The sequence below is a fragment of the Anolis sagrei genome, chromosome 2, assembly GCF_037176765.1.
Source record: "Anolis sagrei isolate rAnoSag1 chromosome 2, rAnoSag1.mat, whole genome shotgun sequence".
Taxonomy (NCBI): domain Eukaryota; kingdom Metazoa; phylum Chordata; class Lepidosauria; order Squamata; family Dactyloidae; genus Anolis; species Anolis sagrei.
Window position 1 is genome coordinate 224,600,009 of NC_090022.1, and position 13,518 is coordinate 224,613,526.

Consider the following 13,518-nt stretch of genomic DNA (forward strand, 5'->3'; position numbering starts at 1 on the left):
TCGCGAGAAGGGATAAAGCGAAGGCGGGAGCGAAGTCGCTGCTGCTTCTGTCCTAGTGTTGTTCCTTTGAGTGAGTGAAAGGCCTCATACACTCCCCCCCCCCCCTAAAGTGCTGGTTTTAAAAGAATTTAGCGTTCTGACGTTGGCTCCCATCACGTAGTCCTTTCAACGTTGATATTTTTACCTTGAAATATGTGATCACGAAGCCAGCCTTGTGTATCAGTTTTGAGGGTTGAGCCACGGCTCTACCCCAGCTCTGCCATGGAAAGTGACAAGCCTTAGAAACAGGCAGGTGCCCTCTGAACAACTCTTGCCATTGGTTGGAAATGGCTTATGCTACCTTAAGGGTTGTATCCTCTCACCCAGCCTATTCAACTTGTATGCAGAACACATCATGCGATGTATGGGGCTTGATAAATGCAAGATGGGTGAAAATTGCTGGAAGAAACTTTCAACTCCCAAGGCATGGTCAACTCCCAACCTGGAGGTGACCATGCCTTGGTCACCTCCAGGTTGGATTACTGTAATGCGCTCTACGTGGGGCTGCCCTTGAAAACGGCTTGGAAGTTCCAACTGGTACAACGAGCAGCAGCCAGGATGTTAACTGGGGCTCCTTACAGAGAGAGGTCAATTTAAGGTGCAGGTGCTTACCTACAAAGCCCTGAACAGTTTGGGACCATCCTACCTGTGGGACCGCATTTCCATCTACGAACCCACACGCTCACTCCGATCATCTGGAGAGGCCCTGCTCGTGATCCCGCCTGCGTTGCAAGCACGTTTGGTGGGGACTCGAGACAGGGCCTTTTTCGTGGCGGCCCCCGACTTTGGAACACCCTCCCCAAAGACCTTAGACAGGCCCCTACATTGGCAGTCTTCAGAAAGAACTTGAAGACCTGGCTGTTCCGATGTGCCTTCCCAGACTAGGAAATCCCTATCACCAAGTCCTTAAGCACTTTACTAGAATTAAGATTGCTGTACACCGCACACTGCACTTGCCCTATAATGCCTTGTATACCACCTGTTCACACCAGCACTTTTAATCCTGTACCCATTACTTTGGCCCGGCCCAATTTTATTATGTCTTTGTTATTGTTTATTGCTTGTTGTTTCTGTTGCTGAATTGTTTTTAATTTGCTTTGGTTCTGTATTGTTATATTGTGTGTTGAGGCCTTGGCCTTTGTAAGCCACATCGAGTCCTTCGGGAGATGCTAGCGGGGTACAAATAAAGTTTAATAATAATAATAATAATAATAATAACAACAACCTTAGCTATGCCGATGATACCTCTTTGATGGCCAAAACCGAGGAGAAGCTGGGGTGCCTTCTAATCAAGGTGAAAGAAGAAAGTGCAAAAGCTGGGTTGCAGTTAAACATTTAAAAAAAAACCCAAGATTATGGCAACCAGACTGATGGATAACTGGGAAATAGAGGGAGAAAACCTGGAGGCAGTCACAGAGTTTGTATTTTTGGGTGCAAAGATTACTGCAGATGCAAACTGCAGCCAGAAAATCAGGAGATGCTTCTTGGGAGGAGAGCAATGACCCATCTCGATAAAACAGTGAAGAGTAGAGACATCACACTGGCAACAAAGATCTGCATAGTAAAAGCAATGGTAACCTATGGATGCGAGAGCTGGCCCATAGTAACCTATGGCCCATAGTAACCTATGGATGCGAGAGCTGGACCATAGGGAAGGCTGAGTGAAGGAAGATAGATGCTTTTGAACTGTGGTGTTGGAGGAAAGTTCTGAGAGTGCCTTGGACCATGAGAAGATCCAACCAAACCATACTTCAGGAAATCAAGCCCAACTGCTCATTGGAGGGAAGGATATTAGAGGCCACAATGAAGTATTTTGGCCACATAATGAGAAGACAGGAAAGCTTAGAGAAGACAATTATGCTAAAGATGTTGTAGAGCTTTATCATACCAGCCTGTTGTCTCACAACAATCGTGTTTTTTATGCAAACAAAAACATACAAGTATGGAAACATTCACTTTCACACCTCAACTGCAATGGTTCGGCAGAAATAGTTTTTATCATATAATGGGCTCCCTAGGACTCGGTCTGTAAACTGTTTCAAAAGTGTGCAGAAACAGATGGGACCCTGTGTCTAATAAGTGAGATTTTTTTGGCTGTTTCTATTAATAGTGTGTGTCATTCTTTTAAGAGTATAGAATGCTAGCTTTTAGCAGTGTTAGAAGAATATTTTGTTTCTTTTATTTCGTTACTGGATATGTGGCCTGCTACATTCCATGGATTGCAACATTCACTGAATCTGTCTTTTGTATCTAGAAAAATTATAACAAAGAACTCAACAATAATTGAAAACTGATTTATCTTTATTTAAAAAATAAAAATATATTTTTGCCAAGCAGATTTTAGTCCATTAAAATATTTTAGATTTCCAGCCTTTCAACAGCACATTCACGATCCATCGAAGGTGCTTCGGCTTTCATTGCTAGAACAGCTGGTATATTCATTATTCTGAAAGTATTGTTGGAGGAATGGAATGTAAAAACTAGAGGACTGAGGGAGTGGCAGGACAGTAGCAAGTATTAATCCATTTAAATTCTTGAGCGAGGAGGACAATATATACCTTGGCTGATGTTGCCGAAAGCATGAATTGAAATAACTTGCTTTCTAAGAGAGAAGCAAATTCTGCATAAGTTCTCTTCCACTAAGAACCTAATAATTTAAGGGATTAAAATGAGAATTCTGAAATTGATGACTAGCACCACTGTATTTGGCTAGCATGTCCAACAGGAAAGAGACAGAAGACATATCCACTAGGATACCATGGCCGTGTGGCGGTGCGCTGCTCCTTTAGTAAGGCTTCCATTAACTTCTAAAACATATTAGTCACAAAATATACATGAATATTTTGGTTACTCTTCTCTGGACATGTCATTAGGGAGTATGAACTTATACATGCATAATAGTACGTCGTTCACCTGAGGAAAAAAAAGAACCACACAAATGAATTAATTAGTTTCCAAACCCAGTGCTAGCAGAATTTATAACAGAATTTATAGCAGAATTTATAATTTATAAATTGTTTTCAATTTCTATGTCCTCATGTTTGCCAGAATTTCAAGATGTTATAAACACCAAATTAAATGTAGAACATTATTTTTTACAAACTTTGAAATCATCGTATATTTCGAATCTCTACTTAGACATGGAAGTTCCAACCTCAGAGGAAGGCAGTAGCAAATCTATGAAAAAATATTGCCAAGAAAATACTTTGGTAAGATCACTCCATGCTGGAGCTGACTTAAAGGTCCTGACAACAAAACTGTATAATTTGCTTCAAATTGTTTTATTTTCATTTTAAAAACAGTAAGGCAGAACTCCTATGCACTTTTACTATTTTATAGGACGGCATAGATATCTTACTAGTTGTTTAATCTTAAGCCAATCTTAGTTCAGGCTGACTACGCACCTGCCTTTTCCATTTCATGTGAAATATCATTGAACACCCTTGAATAGAGTTTTTCCTGTGATTGCATTCCATCCAAATAAACTGCAAGCAAAAAAAAAAAAATCGGTTTGCTTTCAGTGGAGCCAGAAATTATCAATATAAACATACAGGAGGACCTAACTGAATTTATTTGTCTTTAAAATAACAGCCTTGCATTATATGCTGTTCACAATTGACATTTCTTGGAGTCAAATAGCTTATTTATACATAGAAGACTTAAAACAACAATAGGTCATATAAGGTCTCCAAACAGATTATATACAAAATATGATCCTAAAAAGAGTCTTGGAAGGAAAATGTTTTGCTCAACTCCTTAAATTCTTTATCCACTCTGTCCCATCCATATTTGGGATATCAGGTAAACATTGAAACATTCTAGAAAATACATAATTTTATACAGAAATAAACTCAGCTCACAACAAAAGCCTGTGCTTGGATGAGCTCAAGGTATATGAAAATATCTGTCGTACCAATGCCAGTTTCATTTTCTTCCATTTCCTTCTTGTGCTTCAGATACATGGGCCATACATGTCCATCAAAGTATCCTGGTGGGTCTGGTGGATTATAAATTCTGTTGCTATATAAAAAGATAGATAGAAGTTCCACAACTTCTACAACTTGCATAATTATAACCTCTGCATAAAATATGTGGAGCCTTTGGCAAGAAGATGAAGTATTTATAAATACAAGATACAAGTACATGTTTAGTAAATTAAAATTCCCGCAGCATGGTAATTATGAAATGGCACATTCATACTTTTGTTCCAGCAGGTTAGGCATGATAATGTAGCATGGGATCCTCTAATTCAGGTTTTGATTTTGCAACAGGCTTCTTCAAGTATACCTTGTATAAACAGTCAGCAATTTATTATATAGTAATTCCCTATTAGACTAGTGTATATAGCCACAATCCAATTCAATGTGTTCTTGGCTGTGGGAGGATGAGCTGTAGTCCAACCCATGTGGCAGGTATCCAGTTGAAGATGAAAACCTGATTAATTCTGTATCATACTTTCTCATGACAATATAGGGTCAAGGGACATGAAGAACTCTGACAAAAGCCCACTGAATTTAGCAAGATTTTGAATATCACAAATTAACTTGAGCCATCTTAATATAGGTCCCAGGTCCAAACCATATTTTTCTAGTTTTTATAGACTTTAAAAAATATAGTTTTAAAAAATTGTGGATCTTTTCATTTTAAAGGTTGGAATGCTTATTAAGTTTAGTCACCAACAATAAAAATATGCTGGTATATTGCCCCCTTCGAATCTGCTGAGATTGGGTTCCATCATCCATGGATGCTCAAGTCTCATTAATATAATGGCACAAGGAAAATGGTTTTATTTTTGAATTTCTGTATTTTTTTTCCATTTTAAGACGCAATTTTTCCTATATAAACGTGACTAAAATGGGGTGCATTTTGGAATTGAAGGTGTATCATGTATTTTTGTTGGTAGTGGTGGTACTGAATTTAAGGTGTGTCTTACAATCAATGGTATCTTATAACTGAAGAAATAATAATAATAATAATCATCATCATCATCATCATCATATCAATATTTGTATATGTATTACCTGCCTCTCCTTTTGGCTCAAGGTGAGGAACAAGTCTCAAGGCGGGTAATAATTTATACTGTATATATTTTATAATGTATATAAAATGGCAAAATCATTCTTGCTTTTTTAGACTTTGTATAAATATTTTCAAGCTGTGGATGGTTGATTTAGCGAATGCAGAATCCATGGATATGGTGGGCTGACTGCATTGTATTTCACTCTTATCCTTTGGCACAGCCTTTGGTTATAAAGACCCCTCCCAAATTCTTCTGAAATTGATTCTGGCCTTCAATTGAAAGGCATTTTCCACCTCTTCTAAACAGTTTCCCTTGTCATGCTGCATTAGGCCTGTTGCAATCATAATCAAAAGGGAAATATTTGGCACTCATTTTTAGGAATACTGCACCTTCTCCTCCTTTTGCATTCTTCATAAGGAATTGTCAGGAAATACTTTTTATCCCATATATCACTGAGAGGCCTGTAAGAATAAAGTAGTAAATGAAGTGTGCTTATTTTCTTTATACTATTTACTATATTTTTGTTAAACTTGCTTACTTGTAGTTATATAGAAGGAACCCTTCAACAATTAAGATATGAATTTCTTCAGCTCTTTTCTGACCATCATGTGTCCTTTCTGGTGGTCTTGTCAACACAGAGTCTTCTGGGTTTCTCATCCAAGAACGTATGCTCATCACCATTTTTTCCATGTACAAGGCATCAAGAACTAAAAGACACATTTTGCCTTTAATGTTCAGATTGAGGTTCAAGGTCTGCATGACTTCCATTCATGAGATACTTGAATTAATGCTTTGGGACATAGTGAGAAGAATGGAAAAAAGGAGAAATTATTTTAAAAACAGAGTCATTTTTCATTTCATTTGGGATCCAGCTTTTGTAGAGAAACCAAAAGAGCATGGGAAATAACTAAGGGAGTTTCTGCACTAGTCCTAAAACCCCAAGTGAACCAGAATTCACTTCGGACTGTCCAAATGATGTCCAGGGACTTCTGATTTTAATGTAGTTTAACCTCATGTTAAGCAAAGTGCCTCATATAAATGGCTCCAGCACAAAGAGTAGCTTGATAAGAAACCATAACTCTTTGGCAGAGAAGACTAAAGAGCTTGTAAAACTGCAGCTCCCAGGATTCCATTGCATTGAGCCATGACCGTTCAAGGGGTGTCAAATTGCATTTGTTTTACAGTGTAAATGACTTCTCTCGAATCAGACATGCATTTGAGTTGGGCTATGCTGGGTGGATGGGAGAAAGATTTGAGTAAGATGAATTATCAGGAAAAGACTGCTTGAACATCCAGACTGAAGTCTAGGAGCAGGGAAACCCATTTTATGGCCAATAACTTAACTGAAAAGACCTTAATCACTGCTTTGCATGCCAGGACATTGTATTTTCAGTGCAACAACCTTTACTAGAATTTTCACATTTGCAAGAAACTACAGTCATCTAAATATTAAGATTTCTGCTTGTTTGCATCTTTTAAAAAAAAAACTTCAGTAATCAGATTTAGCCATTGTACTCATGATTTTAGTATTCTGTCCACTGACCATCATACTGCAGAAAGCCATTGCCGTCTACAGCCACTTCAGACTCGGGCTGGGGAAAAATGGAGAAGAGATAATGTGAAGGTGTAAATATAAATACCAATTCAAAAGGCCTACTGGAATCAACAGTTTTAGAGGTGTGTGGCAGAATTCACTATGAAGGCAGGCAGCTCTGACAACAGGGCAACACACAACAAAAGCAGTTAATATGATAGTTGCATCCATAAATATTCAGTGTTTTAGGTAGATATATATCTTAATCTAATTTACAAGTGTTACTCAAAGTGAACCAGCACTGGCCAACAAGTTATTGACTATAAGTCTAAGTAAATTTCCAGGAAAGAAATGGAATCAATTGGCAGAAATATGATTCCAGTCCTTAGCATATGGTGGTCTGTCCAATAATGTCCAATAATGGTATACCAATTAACTTAAAATCCTCTACATCCTGAAAGTGTAGATAGCTTTTTAAAAATGCTACATTATCATGAGGATGATAAAGATCAAGGATGTAATGACAGACAGTGCAAGAAACCAAGGGGGAAAATACAGAAGTATAACCTTAATAGCCCATCAAAACTGAAGAAGGCTCTTCTGTATGATTCTTTAGACCAGGAATAGAAAGACAGAAACTACTGAGGCTCTGACCCTTTAGGAAAGGAAGAGTACACCTGAAGGCACCAGAGCTTGGAAGTTAAACCGAGTAAGCCCTAATTAGCACTTGAATGGAAGATTATCAAGGAATCGCAAGTGCCATAAGCAATACTTCAGAGGAAGGAACTGGCAAAACCTTTTCTTGAGAATTACTTGCTGAAGACTTTGACTTGAAGGCACACTTATATAAAAAGTGGCCAATGGTGCTCTCTCTATTCCATGAAAGAATACTTCATCACACTAGAGAACAAATCCACTTTAAATTCAGTTTCTCCTCCTGCATAATTCTGGGGTTTGTAGTTTAGGGAGGGGGCTTTAACAGCCTCATTAAACTACATACCCCAGAATTCTGCAGGAGGCAGAAACTGGATTTAAAGTAGATTCATTCTCTAGTGTGATAATACAAATAGTGGAATGAGATTACTACAAATACTACAAATAAAATTGGAAGTCCACTCTCTACTTTTCTAAAGGCTGTTTGGTCTGTAAGATGACCTTCTTGTTGTTATGGCATAAATTGTTATCCTTTGTAGGATTAGGCATAACCCGCTGAGCTCTTGGCGAGGTTGAAAATGGCCTCCAGCCATTCTGAAGACATCTGCCCCTGCATTACCTCTAACTAATATATCCTAGTTCCACATGATTAGAATCAATGGGGTTGGAAGGAACAAAGCCGTAGTTCCTGGTCCCATTTCCCTATTGACATATTTGAAAAATCCAAGGCTTGGACATCCCCTCCACATGCATGAGCTCCATGCCTCAGTTTGGAACTGTGGCCAAGGCGGCTTTCAGATTGTAGGTTCCTGCTTCAGGCCTTCATCTTAAGACCTGACTTAACTTGACTACAGCTGAGTCAAGCCACAGGGATGCAAGTTTGATAGAGGGCTGAATGATTATCTTCCCTTCTTTTAATTGTGGGTTAAAGATTGGCATGGAGATCAAACCTGGTGGCAGATATTTTACTTGCGAGCTGAACAAAAAGATGGCAGCTTGTGAATTAATCTCTTGATTTCATTACCTTGAAAAAGTCATCTTGAGAGATGATTGTGCAGTTTGGAAACTGGTCCTTGAGTTTTCTTGCCAGAGTTGTCTTCCCTCCATTTGTTACACTGCATTATATATTTGAAGAAAGAATGCTAACATAGCAGATTATACTGTACAATACATAATAGCAACTGCAAGGTTCTGATAGCCTGCATTAGTAACATTGTTCATGATTTTAAACCACTCTTTTGTATGAGAAAGCACTATCTACATTGTACTCTGTCAGGCACACTTTGACCAGGAAGTTTTATTCTTTTCAAATAGCACATATTGTCAAATCCAAGGGCATATTTATTGTAGGAATATAAATCCTGCCTCAGATAATTTTTAGTATCTAATTTCATGATAAATACAGGATGGTTATGTCTAAGGAACAAGTTCTTCTCTGTTGTGGAGGTCAGATGTGGCCTACATCAAGTTTTTGCCAAATGACCTGCTAGCTCGATTTGATGAGAGATATAATGTTAAACATTGGTTGGGCACATTGAAGTGTAGCTAATGTGTTGCATTGAATTAGGATGGGTGAAATCACTATCCTCCAATAAAATAGCCTTGGTGCTTTGCTGGTATGCTGCTATAACCATTCCTAGACAGGTTCAAGCTGTCAGATATCATTCATACACTGCCAACCTCAAGATTGGATTACTATCATAACATAATACAGGGCTACCCATGCGCTTACCTTGAAGGCTATAACTAGTGCATTATACAATAGGTAATCAATACTACAGTATACTAAAAACCCTATACTGGCTACTTAGTCAAATTCAAGAGACAACTCTTTGTTTATAAGGCTCTAAAAGGCTCAGGAGAAGGTTAGCTGAGGGGCCACCTTCTTCCACATATACTATCACAGTTTCTCTGCTTTGGAGTGGTGGGAAAATTTTATTTAATGTATCACAGGCAAGTGACATTCTTTTAGTTACAATACAATGGAGGCCTTTTCTGTTGTGGCCTCATTATACGAATTCTTCCACTAATACAAGGGAAGTGTCCAATAGACATTGCCAATCATGCAACTTGAAGACTTGTTTGTTCAGACATTTTCCTGATCTCCATTTTCCTGATCTCCAATTGTCCCACATACATGACAATTTAATGCAGTTCGAAGATAGCTTCCAACTGCGGCAGCCAGGCAACTAACTCCCACAAAAGCATGCAAAATAAAGTCCTTAATGTGCATCAGTGCTCTGTGGTTTATGTAACAGCCTTTGTAGTAAGAATCAAACTTATGGTTTCCTCATAGTATTTCCTTGCATAGTAACATTGAGCCGTTGAGGGGACTCCTAAGCTTGTGCATTTGAAGTGCTCATGCCACTAAATTGCTGCTCCTTCATTATCACCATCTGGACCTCAAACTAGTTCCAGGCTTTCCTATGGAATCATCTGCACAGTGAAACCAGTTTCTTCAATACCGGTTTGAAACAACATTGTAGATTGGGCCTAAGTCTGCCTGTGACTATAAGGGATTCAATAAAATATGCTACTATTATTGGCCTTTTCGTGTCCATGATAATGATGCCTTGCCCTCCCTTGAAAAGCAATTTATTTCCTAGTCTGCATTAAGCGCATAGTGTGAGATCTACATAAGACTTTAGCAAGAGTATTCGATTTTTCTCTGAGGAAGGCAATTGCACTGTCTACCCACATAATTTGGCACCTGGAACAACATCCTGGTGAATCTTGAGAACCAGTACTACAGTAACCATCAGGGTTTGAGTGCTCATAAATTCAGGCACATATACATTTTTTTGCTGGGTTTATCATGTGTATCTTATTTTCATATGCCAAACATGAACAGTCAATAAACAATGTATGTTATGCTTTCATGGATATGGTTTTATTTCCTATTGGTAATCCAGAATCCTATTACCGTATTGCCTGATAGGGTCAGACCCCAGCATTCTTACATTATTTTATGGTTTCCTTGCTTGATTTTCTTTTGTTTTGTGGCACATTGTAAATCACTTTGGAATTTCTGGGTTGTTGTAGGTTTTTTTGGGCTATATGGCCATGTTCTAGAGCAGTGGTTCTCAATCTGGGGTCCCCAGATGTTTTTGACCTACAACTCCCAGAAATCCCAGCCAGTTTACCAGCTGTTAGGATTTCGGGGAGTTGAAGGCCAAAAACATCTGGGGACCCCAGGTTGAGAATCTTCAGAGGTTGTGAGGTCAGACCCCAGGTTGAGAATCACTGTTCTAGAGGCATTCTCTCCTGAGGTCTGACCTCACAACCTCTGAAGATGCCTGCCATAGATGCAGGTGAAAGATCAGGAGATAATGCCTCTAGAACATGGCCATATAGCCCAAAAAAACCAACAACAACCCAGTGATTCCAGCCATGAAAGCTTTCAACAATACACTTTGGAATCTTTTGGAATAAAACGCTTTATGGAAAAATCTATATAAATAAATCGGACATAGATAAGAGAGGCCAGATAGCAGTCTGGTAGCTCTTATCCATGTCTGAGGATAAGAGATACAGGATATGATGTAGGTTGAAAAAATAAAGTGAAAAAAGATGGGAAAAAATATACCCCACATTCAATTATTGATAAAAACTTAGCATATAAAGGAAAGCAGTATTGTAGATTATGTTCACACTCACCCTCCAAGTCCAATGACCAAGATTTTCATAGTTCCTTTTTAATCTAAAAAATTAAATTGAGAGGATTGTGTGTTAGGAACAAATATTTTTTTTCCACAATCTATTTTTGATAGACTGCAAAAGTAAAGTAAAATTAGACATAATATGTAATTCATATCCAAAAATCCCACTTGTAAATATTTGCTGGGAAGGTTATATCTATTTGCAAGTTTCTTTGTTGCCCGTGTATTTGCAAAAGCCTTTTTCTCCCACCCTGTGCCATGTCTGCCGAATCTTAAACTAACACAAAGCCTTCATTTATAGGAGGTTCACCATCAGAAATCGAAATATACAAACCATTTTACATTGTAGGTTGCCCGGATTACAAAATAGAAGCAGCTCAGTAAGGCATTATTTAAACAAGCATTACACATAAAATATGGCACACACACCCCAATAGTTATTGAAGTATCACAGACATAGAGTATACTAGGGACAAGGTATGCAGCACATGTACTTGTTGTGATATCATACATTTTATTACTAAACATTTCAGGGCCCACATCTGTGAGTGTATCTACACTGTATGATTAATGCAGTTTGCCCCCACATGAACTGCCATGGTTCAATGCAATGGAGTCATGGAAATTGTACTTTCACAAGATCTTTAGCTTTCTCTGGCAAAGAGTGCTGGGACCTCAGCAAACTACAATCCCCGTGATTCCATAGCATTGAGTCATAGCAGTTCAAGTAATGTCAAACTGCATTAATTCTACAATGTGGAACGTGTTGTTTAGATACAGATGCAAACTATTAGTGCAAATGAAAAATATTAATATAACCGAAATGAGAAATATAAATGTAATTCACTAGGGCAGTGGTTCTCAACCTGTGGGTCCCCAGGTGTTTTGGCCTACAACTCCCAGAAATACCAGCCAGTTTACCAGATGTTAGGATTTCTGGGAGCTGAAGGCCAAAACATCTGGGGACCCACAGGTTGAGAACCACTGCACTAGTGAAAGAGTTGCTGCTGAGCTATTTATCAACCAAAAGATAAAAGCCTCTGGACTCTGTTACGTAAATTCTGGTGCAATTTAAAAGTTTCAGTCACCAGAGCAGAAAGCCAAGACAAACTAGCAAACACTAAAGAGGGACATTGTGTGTATGTGCCTTCAAGTCCCCTCTTGACTTATGACGATCCTATTAATTTCACAGAGCTTTCTTTGGCAAGGAATACTCAGGGATGGTTTTGCCATTACATACAATGAAAAGACACCCTGGAGTTATATTCTGTACCTTTGTCTGTTATAGACATTGAGTTTGATTCTTCTTTAACTATGAAATATTTCAAAAGGACCATCACAAAATAAATAGAATAAAAATGCCATTTATGACTTCCACTGAGTTATGACCAAATTATATTGATACACAATTTAAGACAATGCTTTGTTACAAATTACAATTATAGCTTTCTTGTGTAGGGTCCTGTGGCAATTCAACATCATGAGGTAGCCCAATCCTTACCACACTTTTAAAAAGGCCACAGTAGATTCACTAGTTATTAGGGTGTATCTATACTATAGGTAAAGGTAAAGGTTTTCCCCTGACATTAAGTCCAGTCGTGTCCGGCTCTGGGGGTTGGTGCTCATCTCCTAAGCCGAAGAGCTGGCGTTGTCCGTAGACACCACCAAGGTCATGTGGCCAGCATGACTGCCTGGAGCACCGTTACCTTCCTGCTGGAGCGATACCTATCTATCTACTCACATTTGCATGTTTTCAAACTGCTAGGTTGGCAGAAGCTGGGGCTGACAGCGGAAGCTCACGCCGCTCCCCGCATTCGAACCTGCAACCTTTCGGTCAACAAATTTAGCAGCTCAGCAGTTTAACCCACTGTGCCACCAGGGGCTATCTATACTATAGATATCTATACTCTAGAACCTATATAAACTAGAGAATTAATGCAGTTTGACACCATTTTATCTGACATAGTTCAATGCTATGGAATCCTGGGAGTTGTAAATTGGTGGGGCTTAGAGTGCTTTGTCAGGGATGTTGAAGAGCCTTGCAAAAATAAAACCCCCAGAGCTCCAGAATTGAGCCATAGCAATTAAACTGGGATTAAACTGCATTAATTCTAGAGTGTAGATGAATCCCTAGTCCATCTACACGACCTATTTCAAAATATTACCATTATCTTTTAGAGCAAAGCTCTTATGCAACCAGCAAACATCAAAGCAATCCAAGAACTGCACCCACTTACCTTCCTTCTTCGAACAAAAAGTGCAAAAAACCACAATAAAGACACCAGGGTCTCCTCTGCCTGTCACTCACAAGCCACGCCCCCTTCTTCTCCAACCCCGTTAGAGAAAGCACCGTCGACCCCGCCCACCAAGGAAAGGGGAGGTGGGCAGTCCTATGCAAATTTGCTACATATAAGCTCCGCCCCTTTCTCCTACACCCCAATAGAGAAGCAAGGCACGATGCGAGGACGTTCTATGCAAATAGGGTATATTCAAGCCCCGCCCCTTCCTCCTCTAACCCGTTACAGAAGCACCATCGGTCTCCCACTCCCAGGAAAGGGGCGGAGCATATGTAAATACACCCACTCCCATAGGCCAAGTCTCTCAAGTCCGAG

At 39.1% G+C, this 13,518-nt stretch overlaps 1 protein-coding gene across 1 annotated transcript; it reads right to left on the reverse strand.

The window, feature by feature from the left end:
* Positions 1-2,322: 2,322 nt before the first annotated feature.
* Positions 2,323-13,253, reverse strand: NMRK1 (nicotinamide riboside kinase 1). Its single transcript, XM_060762185.2, has 9 exons — positions 13,144-13,253; positions 10,905-10,947; positions 8,272-8,362; positions 6,603-6,651; positions 5,598-5,766; positions 5,449-5,520; positions 3,953-4,059; positions 3,444-3,524; positions 2,323-2,952 (listed from the first exon to the last, which is right to left on the reverse strand). The coding sequence occupies exons 2-9, from the start codon at positions 10,931-10,933 to the stop codon at positions 2,924-2,926; spliced, it is 627 nt and encodes a 208-aa protein (XP_060618168.1). The 5' UTR covers positions 10,934-10,947; positions 13,144-13,253; the 3' UTR covers positions 2,323-2,923.
* Between the last annotated feature and the right edge of the window lie 265 nt (positions 13,254-13,518).

What these genes read in the sequence shown, in the direction of transcription:
- NMRK1 (XM_060762185.2), bottom strand. Translation starts at nt 10,933, where the DNA reads ATGAAAATCTTGGTCATTGGACTTGGAGG. An exon ending in CTCAAGATGACTTTTTCAAG is followed by an intron (nt 6,652 to 8,271) that starts GTAATGAAATCA and finishes ATTTTTCCCCAG; the next exon opens with CCCGAGTCTGAAGTGGCTGT. An exon ending in AGAAAATGAAACTGGCATTG is followed by an intron (nt 3,525 to 3,952) that starts GTACGACAGATA and finishes TTTTGCTTGCAG; the next exon opens with TTTATTTGGATGGAATGCAA.